This window comes from Loxodonta africana, chromosome 22 (genome assembly GCF_030014295.1).
Source record: "Loxodonta africana isolate mLoxAfr1 chromosome 22, mLoxAfr1.hap2, whole genome shotgun sequence".
NCBI lineage: Eukaryota > Metazoa > Chordata > Mammalia > Proboscidea > Elephantidae > Loxodonta > Loxodonta africana.
This window is the reverse complement of record NC_087363.1, coordinates 75,861,492-75,878,203: the sequence shown is the minus strand read 5'-3', so window position 1 is coordinate 75,878,203 and position 16,712 is coordinate 75,861,492. Positions and strand designations below refer to the sequence as shown.

General features: G+C 42.5%; 1 protein-coding gene across 1 annotated transcript in view; it reads left to right on the top strand.

Annotated features, from left to right (window-relative positions):
- The window catches only part of PTPRN2 (protein tyrosine phosphatase receptor type N2), a 1,410,930-nt gene that overhangs the window by 481,834 nt on the left and 912,384 nt on the right, over positions 1 to 16,712 (top strand). The window contains exon 11 of the mRNA XM_064274265.1: positions 12,403 to 12,482. Within this exon, the coding sequence (XP_064130335.1) occupies positions 12,403 to 12,482 (80 nt within the window). The remainder of the gene's footprint in view (positions 1 to 12,402; positions 12,483 to 16,712) is intronic.

The following is a 16,712-nucleotide window of genomic DNA, read 5'->3' as shown; positions in this document are numbered from 1 at the left end:
TACTACTTATTGATAAAAAATGATGATGAACCCGTGAAACATTTCATAACATGGAGGATTCTGGAAGGCATTATGCTGAGTGAAATTAGTCAGTTGCAAAAGGACAAATATCGTATGAGATGACTATTATAAGAACTCGAGAAATAGTTTAAACAGAGAAGAAAATTTTCTTTGATGGTTATGGGGGGGAGGGAGGGAGGGCGAGGGATATTCACTAATTAGATGGTAGACAAGAACTATTTTAGATGAAGGGAAAGACAACACACAATACAGGAGAGGTCAGCACAACTGAACTAAACCAAAAGCAAAGAAGTTTCCTGAATAAGCTGAATGCTTCAAAGGCCAGCATAGCAAGGACAGGGGTTTGGGGACCATGGTTTCAGGGGACATCTAGGTCAATTGGCACTATAAAGTCTATTAAGAAATTCTGCACCCGACTTTGGAGAGTGGCGTCTGGGGTCGTAAATGCTAGCAAGCAGCCATCTAAGATGCATCAGTTGGTCTCAACCCACCTGGATCAAAGGAAAATGAAGAACACCAAAGACACAAGGTTTTTACTTTTTTTTTTAGAGACAGAAAGGGCCACTGAAACCAGAGACTACATCAGCCTGAGACCAGAAGAACTAGATGGTGCCTGGCTACAACCCGTGACTACCCTGACAGGGAACACAACAGAGAACCCCTGAGGGAGCACGAGGGCTATAGTATGCAGACCTCAAATTCTCATAAAAAGACCAGACCTAATGGTCTGACTGAGACTAGAAGGACCCCAGAGGTCATGGTCCCCACACGTTCTGTTACGCCAAGACAGGAATCACTCCCAAAGCCAGCTCTTCAGACAGGGACTCCACCTTATCAAGCACCCAGGAAACCCTCTCAGTTTCGCTGTTTGTGCTTCACGTGATGCCGTCCTTTCTGTAAACCTCCAAGGAGGCAGCTCGTATACAAGCTTCTTCTTAGAAAGTACTGTTTCTTAAAGGACAAATACACAAGGCTGAAGGTGCAGCCCCCCGATACAGACAATGGTCCACAAAGAAGTGGAATGCATGGTTGCTGGCCAGAGGTTCTTATTCCTAGTTACTGTTAGAAAACTTCTAAAAATAGGAGGGTTGGGAAAATTGCTGCACTAGTGCCACCAGAGGGGAATGCCGCACATATCCCTGAGATGCTCTGGTACAACATGGGTCAAAGAGCCTCTCCTCCTGTCTAGAGTGGCTAGTGCTGGAGGAACTTTCAGTAAGCTTGTGATGGCACAGAAGGTTTTTGTTGTAGTCGGAGTGAATGAGCTTGTGTAGAAGGAAGGGGACGAGTCCTCCATGGAAAGCTCAATTCCAGGCCTGGTTGCCTCTGGTGATACCAAATCTTCTGGTATCAGTCTTCTGGGTCTGGGTGGTCTCAGTGACACCCAGGAATTAGACTTGCAGTTGACACCTCTTTAAAAGACTTCTTCACATCATCACTCATCAAAGAAGCAGCAATGTGGCCTTAGCGAGCAAGCAGGTCTGTGTTCAAATTATGTAAAGTTATGCATTTTGGATCAAATAGCATAACCTCTCTGAACCTCGTATGTAAACTTGGGGTGATGATGCCTTGCTGGATTCTCATGAGGATTAGAAAGCATATATAAAGTGACTGGGGCATGGCACAAAGTAGGTGCTCAAGTCATCACAGATGCAGGTACCAGGAACGGTCAGGATGGTGATGGTAGCTGCTCAGGTCATCACAGATGCAGGTACCAGGAACGGTCAGGATGGTGATGGTAGCTGCTCAGGTCATCACAGATGCAGGTATCAGGAATGGTCCTGATGGTGATGGTAGCTCCTCAGGTCATCACAGATGCAGGTATCAGGAACAGTCCTGATGGTGACGGTAGCTGCAGTGGGATGTACCGCTTTTGTGTGGTCTTTCTTGCCATGGTCTTATAACTCCCACCCAAGTGACTGGGTGGGACTGTGCCAATAGGGTAATTGTGGCCCACCAAGGGGATTGGTCAGTTTTGCCATCTTGATGGCCTTGAAATGAGCCATCCCAGATGTGGGAAAGAGATGATTCCACCACCACCAAGGAAGAACAGCCAGAAGGGAGTGTAACCTTTGAATCCAGGATCCCTGCACTGAGAAGCTCCTGCAACCAGGAGACAGAGAAAGAGAAAGAGTGATGTAACGTAGAAGACAGTGAGAAGCAGCAGCAGAGAAAGACCGGCAGGAGAGACTGGCAGGAGAAGGCAGAGTGAGCAAGAAAACTGAGTGCCTTTGGGTGGGAGGCTAGCTGGCAGAGCGGAGTGCCTACAGGTACTTGATAGAGCTAAGTTTGCCGACCCACAGAGCTAGAGGCAAGCACCTTCAGGCCGAGGCTTACTTGCAGAATGGGGTAACTCTGGGCACTTATCAGCAGAGCTAAAAGAGCTTTGTAACACTTGCCTGAGCATAGCAGAGGGTGAGGGCCAGAGAGAGGCACGCCTGCAAGCACAGCTTAGAGGAAGTCCTGATGGAAGAAGAACTGTCTCCTAAGTGTTCCTGAATCTGAATTGTAACCTGTTACTTCCCTAATAAACCCCATTATTGGGAGTATTGTCTGTGAGTTCTGTGTGGCCATTGCAGTGAATTATCGAACCCAGCAGAGAAGTAGAGAATGCCGTGGCAGGGACAGTTGGTGTCAGAATTGGTAAAGGCAGCGGAGAGAGGAGGCATGTCTGACTGCTGCCTCGTGGGAATCAGCCTTGGGCTATTGATCTTGATACTCCCACCCCCTCGTGAAGTTAGAGGAGGTCAGATACTGCCTCCACGTTGTTTTTACAGTACTTAACATTCATTGAGTGCTTTCCACATACTGGGGTCCTGGTGGTGCAATCGTTGAGAGCTCTGCTGCAAACCAAAGAGTCGGCAGTTCAAATCCACCAGCCACTCCTTGGAAACCCTATGGGGCAGTTCTACTCTGTCTTATAGGGTCGTTATGAGTCGGAATCGACTTGCCGGCAACACGTTTTGATTTTTTGGTTTTACTATACACTAAGCACTGTTCTACAGCTGTATTCCTTAATAACAAAGGCAACAATACAATGCTAAAAACAAAGCAACACGAAAAAACGGTTGCTGTAGAGTTGATTCCAACTCATGGCAACTCCACGTATGCATAGTTGAACTGCTCCATAGGATTTTCAATGGCTGTGATCTTTCGGAAGCAAATCCCAGGCCTTTCTTCCAAGGCCCCTCTGGGTGGGTGTGAGCCACCAACCTTTCAGTTAATAGCCCAGCACTTAACAATTTGCACTACCCAGGGGCTCCTAGTAGGGCTGTTGTGCTGCAGCTGCCTCTCCTGTTGTTTCAGGAGAGCATGGGGGTGGCAGGTGTATGGCATTTTTCTCCATAGCATATGTGTGCTAGGTCTTAGAGCTTTGTGAAAACAAAGAACTCTTCATGGTCTTGTGAAAAAAATTCTGGCCAACCGAACCAACCAAACTCAGTGCCATCGAGTCGATTCTGACTCATAGCGACCCTATAGGACAGAGTAAAACTGCCCCACAGAGTTTCCAAGAAGCGCCTGGCGGATTCAAACTGCCAACCCTTTGGTTAGCAGCCATAGCACTTAACCACTACGCCACGAGGGTTTCCAGAATTCTGGCACCTGAGTAAAATTTAGGTTTAGGAAATCACAGCTCTCAGGGAAATTTTTGGATGTAGTTTTAGATCCCAATTTTCATAAAAACCATGTGTATGTCTGTAACCCTGTATTATTACTGCTGTCTTGATGGTCGTTGAGTACTTCTCTGTTGATAAGGCCTTTCTCTTAATTTTAGAAAGCAGTTGAGCTCAAACATCTTGGATCAATCAAAAATATTAACTGATTATCTACCATGTGGTCCTCTGCATGCAGTGCACTGACGAGAAACATCATGCGTGCCCTCGAGGAGCCTCGCATTCAGGGGTGGATAACAATTATGGATGAAATAGTTGATGTGCAACTTAAGTGCTAGATGTCAAGCAGTCACTGCACTTGCTAGAAGATTTCAGAGAAGGTGGGAATCCATCCTGGTCAGGGTATCACTCAGGGCTAAAGGAGAGAGTCAGAACTGAGTGGAGCTTGGACAAAGGAGTAGAATTCACTGCTCAGAAGCCAGGAAGGGAACGTGGCTGGCAGGAAAATTGACTTTAATAAAGGCACAAAGGCAGAAATAAGTATCTGCTTTTGCGGGCTCTTAGTCCCTGGGTGGCATGCACTTCTAACTGAAAGGTTGGAGTTAGAGGCACTTTGGAAGAAAGGCCTGGTGATCTACTTCTGAGAAACCAGCCATTGAAAACCCTATGGAGCACAGTTCTTCTCTGACACACATGGAGTTACCATGTGTCAGAATTCACTCGATGGCAACTGGTTTGGATTTTTTGGCATTTGTGGGCCTGGGAGGGGGCCAACTTCATTCCTTCTGAGAGTTTACAATAGGAATTAAAGGGACAAGGTTCAGCTAGGTCAGTTTAAGACAGAAGGGCCTGAAAAGCCAGAAAGAGGACTTAAAACTTGATTTGAGAGCAAGAACATAGTAGGTGTTGCTTAGAGGAGTAAAAGAGCGGAGGTGGCTTGTGAGGATACCTCATCCGGGTGCCGCATGCAGGAGGAGGGCTGGCCTCGGAGCTTACTCACATCACCTCAGCAGGGAGGTGGTAAGGGACTGGGGTACACAGAACCCAGAATGATCACAGAACCCAGAATAAAGGATAGCTAAGACGGCTATTTTTTTTAAGACGGCTGAGTCGGAATCGACTTGAGGGCACTGGGTAAGATGGCATTTTAAAGGAGTTTTAGCAGAACTGGTAACTTCCTGCACATTTCTCATATAAGGAAGTCAAAGGGACTGTCCATAAGGATGGGAATCTGGCTAGCTCCAAAGGCGTGTGGATAGAATGGCAGAAGCCGATTCAAGGGCCTCCTCTCTGGTCTACAAAAGCCAATGCTTATGTTTGCTTTGTGCTTTTGTTCAAATCAGCGGTCCTCAATGTTTTCCCTCCTTGCCTTTGAGTATTCAGTTCTACCTATCCCTCAAAAATCCACTCAGTTCCGACTTGCTCAATAAGCCCTGAGCTTGAAGTGATGCTGTAACTTCTAAGTAGAATATCTAATAATGATTATTTTATAATAATAATTACGTGGCTTAATGGTATAATATTTCACATTTATAGAGGGCTTGCACAATGAGCTAGCTCATTAGGAAAATAGGTCTTAAATTTCCATGAGGAAGTAGGACCAGAAATCGAGACCAAAGTATTATCAGCAGAGATGATAATTTAATCCACTAAAAGGTATAAGGTTTTAAATGAAGACTTAGGTCTGAAATCACACAAGATCAAGAAGTTGTAGTAGACTAGCCAGTCACTGGATGAGTGAATGTTGAAAGGTAGCTGAAGTGTTGGTAAATTGGGAAGGAAAGCAGGGGAGAGATTGTATTAGAAGGAGGTGGCATATTTCATTCCACTAGCTATTTTTCTAGTATTTTTGCGATGTTGTTGTTATGTGCCATCAGTTTGGTTCTGGCTCATAGCGACCCTACATACCCCAGAATGAGATACTGCCTGGCCCTGCACCATCCTCACGATCGCTGCTATGTTTGAGCCTGTTGTTGTAGCTACTGTGTCAATCCATCTTGCTGAGGGTCTTCGTCTTTTTTGCCGACCCTCTACTTTACCAAGCATGATTTCCTTCTTCGGGGACTTGTTCCTCCTGATAACACGTCCAAAGTACTTAAAAGGACATCTTACCATCCTCCTTTCTAAGGAGCATTCTGGCTGTATTTCCAAGACAGATTTGTTCATTCTTCTGGCAGCCTGTGGTAATATTCCATATTCTTCACCAACGCCGTAATTCAAGGCCATTGATTCTTCTTCGGTCTTCATTATTCATTGTCCAGCTTTCACATGAATATGTGGTGACTGAAAATACCATGACTTAAGTCAGGAACACCTTCGTCTTCAAAGTGACATCTTTGCTTTTCAACACTTCAAAGAGGTCTTTTGCAGCAGATTTGCCCAATGCAATAGTTGTTTGATATCTTGACTGCTGCTTCTATAGGCTTTAATTGTGGATCCAAGTAAAACGAACTTGGACAACTTCAGTATTTTTTCTGTTTATCATGATGTTGCTTATTGGCCCAATTGTGAGGATTTTGGCTTTCTTTATACTGAGCTGTAATCCATACTGAAGGCTATAGTCTTTGATCTTCATTAGTAAGTGCTTCAAGTCCTCTTCACTTTCAGCAAGCAAGGTTGTGTCATCTGCATATAGCAGGTTGTTAATGACTCCTCTCCTTGAGATAGTCATTTTAATTTTTTGTGACTCATCTTGAACAAGGTGTCGTTATTAAGTTATTATCACTCTGATGCACTTTTCTTTACATCAGTCTTAGTATTGTTGTTGTCAGCTGCCATCCAGTCACCCCTGACTCATGGAAACTCAATGCACAATGGAATGAAATGCTGCCTGGTCTGTGCCATCCCCATGCTCTGTTGCAGATCTGACCCTTGTGATCTATAGGGTTTTCATTGGCTGATATTTGGAATCAGATCATCAGGCCATTCTTCTTAGTCCATTTTAACCTGGAAGCTTCACTGAAATCTGTCAAGCCTTCACCGATAGATAGGTGGTGGCTGCACATAAGTTGCAATGACTGAGAATCATACCTGAGTAATCTGCATAAAAAAAAATCTGCATGGAAGGCAAGAATTCTGAACCACTGAACTACCAATGCCACATTTTTTTTAAGGCACCAATACTACCCTTTTATAAGGAGCCCTGGTGGTGCAGTGGTTAAAGCACTTGGCTACTAACCAAAAGATCAGTGGTTCAAACCCACCAGCTGCTCCAAGGGAGAAAGATATGGCAGTCTGCTTCCATAAAGATTTACACCCTTGGAAACCCCATGGGGCAGCTTGACTGTGTCCTATAGGGTTGTTATGAGTTGGAATCGACTTGACATCAGTGGGTTAATACTACCCTTAGTATTAGTGCCTTTAAAAAAGTGACTTGATCATAAGCACTGAAAAAAACTAATGGGCTCGTGGACATAGAGTAATTAGTGTTTGTACGCTATTATTTAACCAGTGGACAGACACTGAAGTCTGACACGTAAAATGAAGATTAGAATTCACCACGTCTGATTGCTATCCCATCGTTAATGATGTTGGACAAGGTCGAGGGAGACTGTAAATTGCAACCCACGTTGTCTAAAAACGAGGCATGGCTGATGGACTCTCTGGCCTGCCCTTCCTGTTTTGCTCTGCCGTTTTCAGACTCAACTTCTAGGAAAGATGGTAGTGTTGTCTAATGTGTCTTTAAAAGTGAAGTTCCTCCTGTCTTTCCTTTCAGATCTCACTGTTCTGAAACCTGTACTTTTTTGACATAAGTGCTAAAGTACTTTTGGCCATAGCACAGACTGTTTTCTTGTGATTAGAAACAACTGAAAAGAAGGCTGTAGCTCTAATCTGGGCCAGAAGGAGTTGTAAGCTCCGAGTTCCATATCTGGAGGCAGAGAAAACTTGGGACAAGGGGAAGAACTGAGCTCTCCAGTAGGCCGTGTGTCATTTTATATCCTAAGTATGGAAAATAACCTTCAAAAGAAAGGTGAGAGAAAGATTCCTAGGAAACACTGGTCTGCGAGTGATGCAAGTCTAAAATAGAAATTGTTGAATACTGCAGTGATACACATTCATTTGGAATATTTCAATAGTGAGTTCTGAGAGGAGTTAGACATGTTGCTCATGCATCCCTGATGTTGGAAAATGTTGCTGTAGAGAATCTGTGCATATATCCAACTATAGGTATGGCACCTCCGTTTGCAGATTCAACATATCCAAAAATGGGCTTCTCCCCAGTCTACTCCTCTCCAGTTTTCCTTATCTCAATTAATGGCTACTCAATCCTTGTAGTTGCTTAGTCAAAATGTGGAACTCATCACCTCCATACCCTCGCCCTGATCCAAGCCACCATTACCCATTGCTTACCAGTTATGGATTTAATTGTGTCTCCCAAAAATATCTGTCAACTTGGTTGAGCCATGATTCCCAGTATTGTGTGGTTGTCCTCCATTTTATGATCTGATATAATTATCCTACGTGTTGTAAATCCTAACCTCTATGATGTTAATGAAGCAGGATTAGAGGCAGTTATATTAATGAGGCAAGACACAATCTACAGGATTAGGTTGTATCTTAAGTCAATCTCTTTTGAGATATAAAAGAGAAGCAAGCAGAGAGGAGAGGGACTTCCTACCACCAAGAAAGAAGAGTTGAGAGCAGAGTGTGTCCTTTGGACTTGGGGTCCCTGCACTGAAAAACTTCTAGGCCAGGGCAAGATGGATGACAAGGACCTTCCCCTAGAGCTGACAGAGACAGAAAGCCCTCCCCTGGAGGTGGTGCCCTAAATTCAGACTTCTAGCCTTCTAGACTGTGAGAGAATAAATTTGTTTCTTAAAGCCATCCACATGTGGTATATCTGTTACAGCAGCACGAGATAACTAAGACACTAGGTTATTACAATAGTCTCCTAACTTGTTCTTCTTATGCCTTTTCCTCCCTAGAGTCTGTTCTCAACCTAGAAGTTTGTGACCTCAAAATTAGGTGGGGGATAAGAATTAGTTGGGAGTGCCTGAGTGCTACAAATGCTTAATGCACTCAGCTGCCAACTGGAAGGTTAGAGGTTCAAATTTATCTAGGGGTGCCTCAGAAGAAAAGCCTAGCAATCTACTTCTGAAAAATCTGACACTGAAAACCCTATGGAGCACAGTTCTACTCTGACACACATGGAATCAGCTCTATGTCAACTGTTTTTTTAGAATTAGTTGGGAGTCTGCTTCTATAGATCTGGAGGAAATTATGTGGCTACAGTCTCATTAATTGCAATAAAGATGGTGGAGATGAAGGATTCGAAGAATGTTAAGTAGAACAATATACACTGGATGGATGGATGGATGGATGGATGGATGGATGGATGGATGGATGGATGGATGGATGGATGATAGCTGTAATCATGTCGGCTCCAACACGTACAGCTTAGGTACAACAGAACAAAATGTTACATGGAACTGCGTCATCCTCACACTCACTAGCAAGTTCGAGTCCATTGTTGAGACCATTGTGCCAATCCATCTCACTTGCCCTCGCTGTCCCTCTACTTCACCAAACATGATGTCCTGTTCTAGCAATTGATTCTGCCTGATAACAGGCTCAAAGCAAGTGAGCTGTGATCTGTAAGATTTTCATTGGCTAATGTTTGTAAGTAGATTGCCAGGCCTTTCTTTCTAGACTGTCTTAGTTTGGAAGCTCTGCTGAAACCTGGATGACCATGGATGACCCTTCTCTTATTTGGAATACTGGTGACATAGCTTTTAGCATCAAAGCAACACACTCTCCACCACGGAATGACAAACTGACAGATGGGTGGTGATTTTGCCTTTAGTAGTATTGTTATTGGTAGTTGGGTTTATGGATATTGACAAGCTTCTGTACATAGCCAAGGAGAGCACATAGGGTGAAAAGGGAGCCAAGCCCCTGGGACCAGAGGAAGAACTAGTTGAGCTTAAAGGTCTGTCCATAGATAACAATGTGAAGTAGCCAGTAATCATCATGAAAAATCGTTTTCCCTGCCAGATCTAGCCAAAACAGCTCTAGGCCCTGGAAACCATGGCCATGTGAAGCAGTATCTGTACTGGGAGTACAGATAGCAGTGTTCAGCCTTAGGCTGCAAGCACACCCACCTCCCTGCAAGTTGCTGTATCCATTCCTACTCTACATGTGACATGAGCTCTGAACTGCACACCTTCTTCTATAAGAGGGAGGGACAGGAGAGAGAAATAGGAGGGAGTATTCTTTTTGAGGGGCATCCATACAAATGGGAATCAGGAAACTGAGGAGCTAGGAAAGGAGAAACTGTGACTTCTTTTTTAAGAGTGGTATTTGTTTGTTTTCTCTCTGTTTTAATGAAGTTCCTTCTTAGTAGTCTAGCTGACCTTTTGAGAAATGATATAAGGGGTCTTGTGCACATATCTTCGCAAACAAGTAGGGGATATGGCGGGGGACATTGAGAGTCCGCCTGGATTGCATGGTGCCCACTTGGGCAGAATTTAAAGAACTTAGGTGGGAAGACAAGCACTACTGAAGATTCGGTAATCAATGTGCTTACCTACCTTCTCCCGTCTCAGGTTGTTCCTTTTCCTGTGCCTTAGAAAGACTTACCTTTTAGAAGATGTCTAAGAGATCAGTCAGTTCATGAAGAACTATCTTATCACTGTAGTATACAGAGATGGGGTCCATCTGCATTTAAGAACTGATCCTGCATTCTTGATTGTTTTGAGATTTCTGTACATGGAATGGTGTCCCTGGGTGGTGCAAATGGTCAACTCATGGCTATTAACTGAAAGGCTTGAGGGGTTTGAGACTACCCAGTGGCACCTCAGAAGAAAGGCCTGGAGATCTACTTCTGAAAAGCCAGCCATTAAGAACCCGATAGGAGGGGAGTTTTTGCTCAGGGGTCATTGGGTTTGTGTTACTGGTATGGAATATTTTGGAAAAGCATAGCTATAAGTGTTGAACAACGTGAAGATCATAATCAACTTCACTGAATTATGCCTGTAGAAATTGCTGAAATGGTGAATATTTTCACCACAGTAAAAAAAAGAAAGAAGGAAAAGTCTATGGAACGCAGTTCTGCTCTGACACACGTGGGTCAGAGGAGTCTGACTTGATTTCACACCATTTGTTGTTTATGTACACAGTATTCAGGTTTCTAAAGTATATGGGGTCTTCGGATGAATTCATTTGTTATAATGTGATGTATTTTTCAAAATTGTCTTCAACATAGTATTTAAAAGCTTTGAATGACATTGGTAATTTGTATCTAGGAGTTCCTTTCCAGTTTTTTTTAATTGTATAATTCTTAATTATAATGAGAAGAATGGGAATTCCGGAACAATTAATTGTGCTCCTGAGGAACCTTTACATAGATCAAGAGGCAGTTGTTCAGACAGAACAAGGGAATACTGATTGGTTTAAAGTCAGGAAAGGTGTGCACCAGGGTTTTATTCTTTCACCATACCTATACGATCTGTATGCTAAGCAAATAATCCAAGGAGCTGGGCTATATGAAGAAGAACGGGGCATCAGGATTGGAGGAAGACTCATTAACAACCTGCGTTATACAGATGACACAACTTTGCTTGCTGAAAGTGAAGAGGACTTGAAGCACTTACTAATGAAGATCAAAGACCACAGCCTTCAGTATGGATTACACCTCAACATAAAGGAAACAAAAATCCTCACAACTGGACCAATGAGCAACATCATGATAAACGGAGAAAAGATTGAAGTTGTGAAGGATTTCATTTTACTCGGATCCACAATCAACAGCCATGGAAGTAGCAGTCAAGAAATCAAAAGACGGATTGTGTTGGGTAAATCTGCTGCAAAGGACCTTTTTAAAGTGTTGAGGAGCAAAGATGTCACCTTGACAACTAAGGTGCGCCTGACCCAAGCCATGGTATTTTCAATCCCATCATATGTGTGTGAAAGCTGGACAATGAATAAGGAAGACCGAAGAAGAATTGATGCCTTTGAATTGTGGTGTTGGCGAAGAATGTTGAGCATACTGTGGACTGCCAAAAGAACGAACAAATCTGTCTTGGAAGAAGTACAGCCAGAATGCTCCTTAGAAGCAAGGTTGGCGATACTGAGTCTTACATACTTTGGACATGTTGTCGGGGGGGATCAGTCCCTGGAGAAGGACATCATGCTTGCCAGAGTACAGGGTCAGCGGAAAAGAGGAAGACCCTCGGTGAGGTGGATTGACACAGTGGCTGCAACAATGAGCTCAAGCATAACAATGATTGTGGGGATGGCTCAGGACAGGGCAGTGTTTTATTCTGTTGTGCATAAGGTAGCTATGAGTTGGAACCAACTTGACGGCACCTAACAATAAGAACAACAACAAGAACAACAACATAATTCTTAATGACTTTTGGTGGGCTTTTTAAACAGTTCCTGTCGAAAGAATTTAAAAAATATTCGCCTCTTTCCTCTCTGCTCTTGAACCATACAGCCTCCTTGGGAGCCAAATACTAGCATCTGTTTCTACAGCAATATTTCTTCTTCCCTTGCGAAAATATTTCCTTGTTATTTTTGGGTTATTGGGGCTGATTTGAATATTATAATGGTAAGAACACTGCAATGTATGTTTTAGAAAAATAAAGCTTATCAATAACATTACTTGAAAATGGAAGAAGACACTTGGCAGAGGTCAGGTCTGGAACAAGCGGTGGCCTTGGATGCATGTGCTTTTTAAGAGTATCAGTGTTTTCCATGTGGCTTTCAAATAAGCAACACTGTATTTTGACTTAGTTATGAACTCATTTTTAAATCATCTTTTCAGTGTTCTGGGACCAGCAGTGACCTTCAGAGTGACCTCCAATATCCAGAACGTGACAACTGCAGCTGTTGCTAAGGCAGCAGGTAAGGCGCACACACACACACACACATGCACACGCTCACGCACACACCCCCCCCCCGCCCCCGGTCAGGGGAGAGAAAGGTATGCAGCACAAAACACCCCAGAAGAAAGCACAGAGTTTCCCCTGGCAGACGGATATGTAATGAAGGAGGCAATGAGGACTTAGGGGCAATGAGGGGGAAATGAAGTATACTGTCCCAGAGTCCATAGCACTGCCTGGGACTTCATTGCTTGGAGAGGGGCTGGAGTATAGTGAGGCGTGGGCATGGCTTCCCGTTGCAGGCAGGAGACCACAGTGCTGTAGCTGAGAGAGAAAAGGGTAGCTTTTGAAGACACAAGGGTTTGGCGTCTGTAGTGGCCCCAATGTGAACAGAGCAAACACAGTTGTGCTTTGAGGCTTTTCATCTGGTGCTGGACAAGACGCAGAAACTGATTTTACTTTTATCCATCGCGGACCCACACATAGCTCAGGATCTAGAAAGCTTAAATAAAAGTTTAGATCATCAGTTACTGGTCATTCCTAATTACACATTTTGACATCAATTTGCTGATAGGGCTTGAGTGAGCTTTGCTGTATAATTGGTGTTTGTTGTTATATGAAAAACAGCAAAAGCCCTAACTAGAGACTTTAAGAACAAAATGTGGTGGTGGATAAAATTTTTGCCTTTTCCTAAATCTCAAATTTCTTCTTTTTTCTTTTTGGCTTACTGAAAATCTTTGAAAAATGTATTATATGATCTTTCTGCCTAGTAAGCAAACTATAGAGAAGCTGTAGAGAACAGAAACTTAGTTTGGTGATTTTCAGTACTTGGGGATTACTCCGTGGTTAGGACTCTACAATATTTTATAATCATTTATGAGTTTGGGGTGAGTATACATTGACCCCATCATGGCAGAAAATGACTGTTGGTTTTAGCAAAATCTTTTATATGAATTATTTTTTTACTGAAATGTTGTTCTTTTTTTCCAAAGTAAAATGCAGCAAACGTTTTAGGGATTTGAGTATTCTATTCTCATTAACCGAGGCTGCACTGCATTGACGTGATATTATCTGAAGTTTCGGTATCCAGTGATTGTAAGCAAGGCATAAAATAGCTGGTATCCCCTATGTCATGGGATAAACTTTGTCTTCGTTTTGGTTGCTCTTGATCATTACTTGTGGGATGCCTTTTTGCCTTTGGCAACTTTTACTTGCTAAAGGTAGAAATTTGGGAGCTAGAAGTTTTGGATCAAAAAGAGTTCTTTCAAAAGTTGTACTAAATGCAGAAATCCTACAAATTTAATCTTTGTAGAAAGCTGAATTCCTCAGGTTCAATTTCATTGTCAGATTTCGTTGTCAGACATGTGGCACCTGAGATGCAACTCCACGAAGTAGTGAAGAATTGCTACCTCAGCTGAGCAATTTAACGTGGTCCCAACGATGAAAGGAAACCAGCAGATTTTATCCTAAATTCACTGCTACCTGGAAAAAAGGGTGTGATTCCTGTGTTAATGGCTTGGCCCCCTGGTGGGCTACAGGGTCTCTCCTTTCCTCACCAACAACACACTTTACCAATACTGGTTCCTCCATGTGATTATTTGAGCATATTTAAGACCAAAGCAGTTTTCAATTTTTATTTATGAGATATTAGCCTGAATGTGCATGACCCCAGACAGCAGAAGATGACTTTATTTTGGTGAATTCTTTCTATGAACGATTTTTTTAACTGAAATTGAAAGCTTTTTCTCCAAAGTCAGCTGTAGCAAAACATTCTATATTTACAAATGGTCTGCAATTGGCCGTTCATCCCAGTGCTGGGAAATATTACTTTTAAAATTAGGTTTGCTGGAATTTAATGGAATAAAATGGAATGCAGTCTTTTTATTTATTTTTTTTAATTATGACAATATAGACACTGACAATGGCTTTTCATTTATTTTACTGCTTTATAGGGAAAATGAGGTTGATTATTTGAGATTTAATTCCTTGGTCATTTTAAATGTGTTCATGTCATAAACTGAAGTGCTTTAACAAAAAGGAAATTACATATGAAATGTATGATGTTTGAGCCTCACTGCAACAACTTTCTAAATACTTGAGTGTGCAGAATTACGCCAATGCATTTGTTAACTTGAAGCTATTCAAGCCAGAATGTTTCTTGCTTGTTGTATGTGTGCAAAATCGATAACATATATCCATCGTTTATAAATATCAATTAGTTCCTTTTATATTTTGAAAAGTTTTATGGTGTTGTGAATGGACCTGATGCTAGGTAAGAAAAGGATTATGGAAAGTAAGTTTGTGACCATATGGATTTTACTGTCTGGCAGTGTAAATCCCAAGTGTGGAGGGCCAAATCTGCTTTGGGGTAGTTTTTGACAACACAGAAGGAAATAATTTCTCACTGAGTAGCCATGTCCAAATGGGAAGTAGACATGCTCAGTGTTTTAACAACAAATAATTTTGAACTTGAATGGAATTTTTTGTGGTTCCCAGTTCTAAAAATGTTGTGGAATCTTCATAGTATATGTCTCAACTTTGAAATACTGCTGTAATAGAAATACCACAAGGGGGTGGCCTTAATGAACAGAAATTTATTTCCTGACAGTTTAGGAAGCTAGAGGTCTGAATTCTGAGGGAAAATCTTTGTCTCTGCTTTTCTAGTGGTCTTTCTTTGTGGTGTTCCTTGGAGATCTCCACATGGTATCTGTTTTTCCCCCATTCCTTCTTACTTCTATGCACCTAATATGTCCTTGGAAACCCTGGTGGCATAGTGGTTAAGTGCCGTGACTGCTAGCCAAATGGTCAGCAGTTCAAATCCATCAGGTGCTCTTTGGGAACTCTATTGGGCAGTTCTAGGCTGTTCTAAAGGGTCGCTATGAGTCGGAATCAGCTCGATGGCAATGGGGTATGGGTTTAATCTGCTCTTGTTATATGTCAAAAGAGAGTAGGTTCTATGCTGACATGGCCTTATTAACATAACAAGGTAAACCTCATTCCCAAATGGGATTACATCCATAGGTATAGAAAAAAACCCATTGCCATAGTGACCCTATAGGACAGAGTAGAATTGCACCATAGAGTTTCCAAGGAGTGCCTGGTGGATTTGAACTCCCAACCTTTTGGTTAGCAGCCATAGCACTTAACCACTATGCCACCAGAGTTTCCATCCATAGGTATAGGGGTTAAGATTTACAAAACGTGTTTTGGGGGGACATAATTCAATCTACAACAGGTTAATTGCAACCTTCCTAATGTCACTGGGGAGCCCTGGTAGTGCAGTGGTTAAGAGCTTGGCTGCTAACCAAAAGGTCGGCAGTTCTAATCCAGCAGCTGCTCCTTGGAAAATCTGTGGGGCAGTTCTACTCTGTCTATAGGGTTGCTAGGAGTAGGAAATGACTTGATGGCAATGGGTTTTTTGGGGGCAGCGAGGGGTAATGTCACTGGTAGGACAAACACGTTTTAGATGAATGGTAGTGGTCTTGCCGGTGTATGTTATCAGAATATGAACCTTAATAGACCTTTTGAAATTATTTCTCATATTATGTGCTGCCTGCATGTTTGAGCTCCTGCAAATCCAGCCGTCTGTTTGAGCTTGGTTCCCCCAAGGAGCTTAATGCCACACTGCAGAGATTTTTTGTTATTATTAATGAAAGGAGACATAGCCCTGCCGAAGGAATTTAAAGTGCATTTATTTTGCTAATTTTATATGAAATGATACAAAACTTAATAAATGGGAATATAGTGCATATAGTTAATACCCTATAAAAACCAAACCCAGTGCCGTTGACTGGATTCCGACTCATAGCGACCCTATGGGACAGAGTAGAGCTGCCCCATAGAGTTTCCATGGAGCGCCTGGTGGATTCGAACTGCCAACTCTTCAGTTAGCAGCCATAGGACTTAACCACTATGCCACCAGGGTTTCCTAATACCACATAAAAACATAGTCCTTATCAAATATCATGTGGTATTTATGCTTAGTGATAAATGCAGCTGGTTTTCCTTATTTCTGAATCTCTCTCCTTTATGTTAGGTGATTATTTTCTGGAAATTCTGCCTAATTTATGAACATGAGTATGAGCATATGGTATTAGTGAGTATCAAAAGTAGGTCGGTATTGCATAAAGGGGCACTTACTTCATTTGCAATAAGTATTTTCATTTAGTCAGTGGTTTTCAAAGGGTGGTTCCCAGACCAACAACATCCGTATAGCCTGGGATCTTGCTAGAAAGGCAAATTCTTGGGGTCC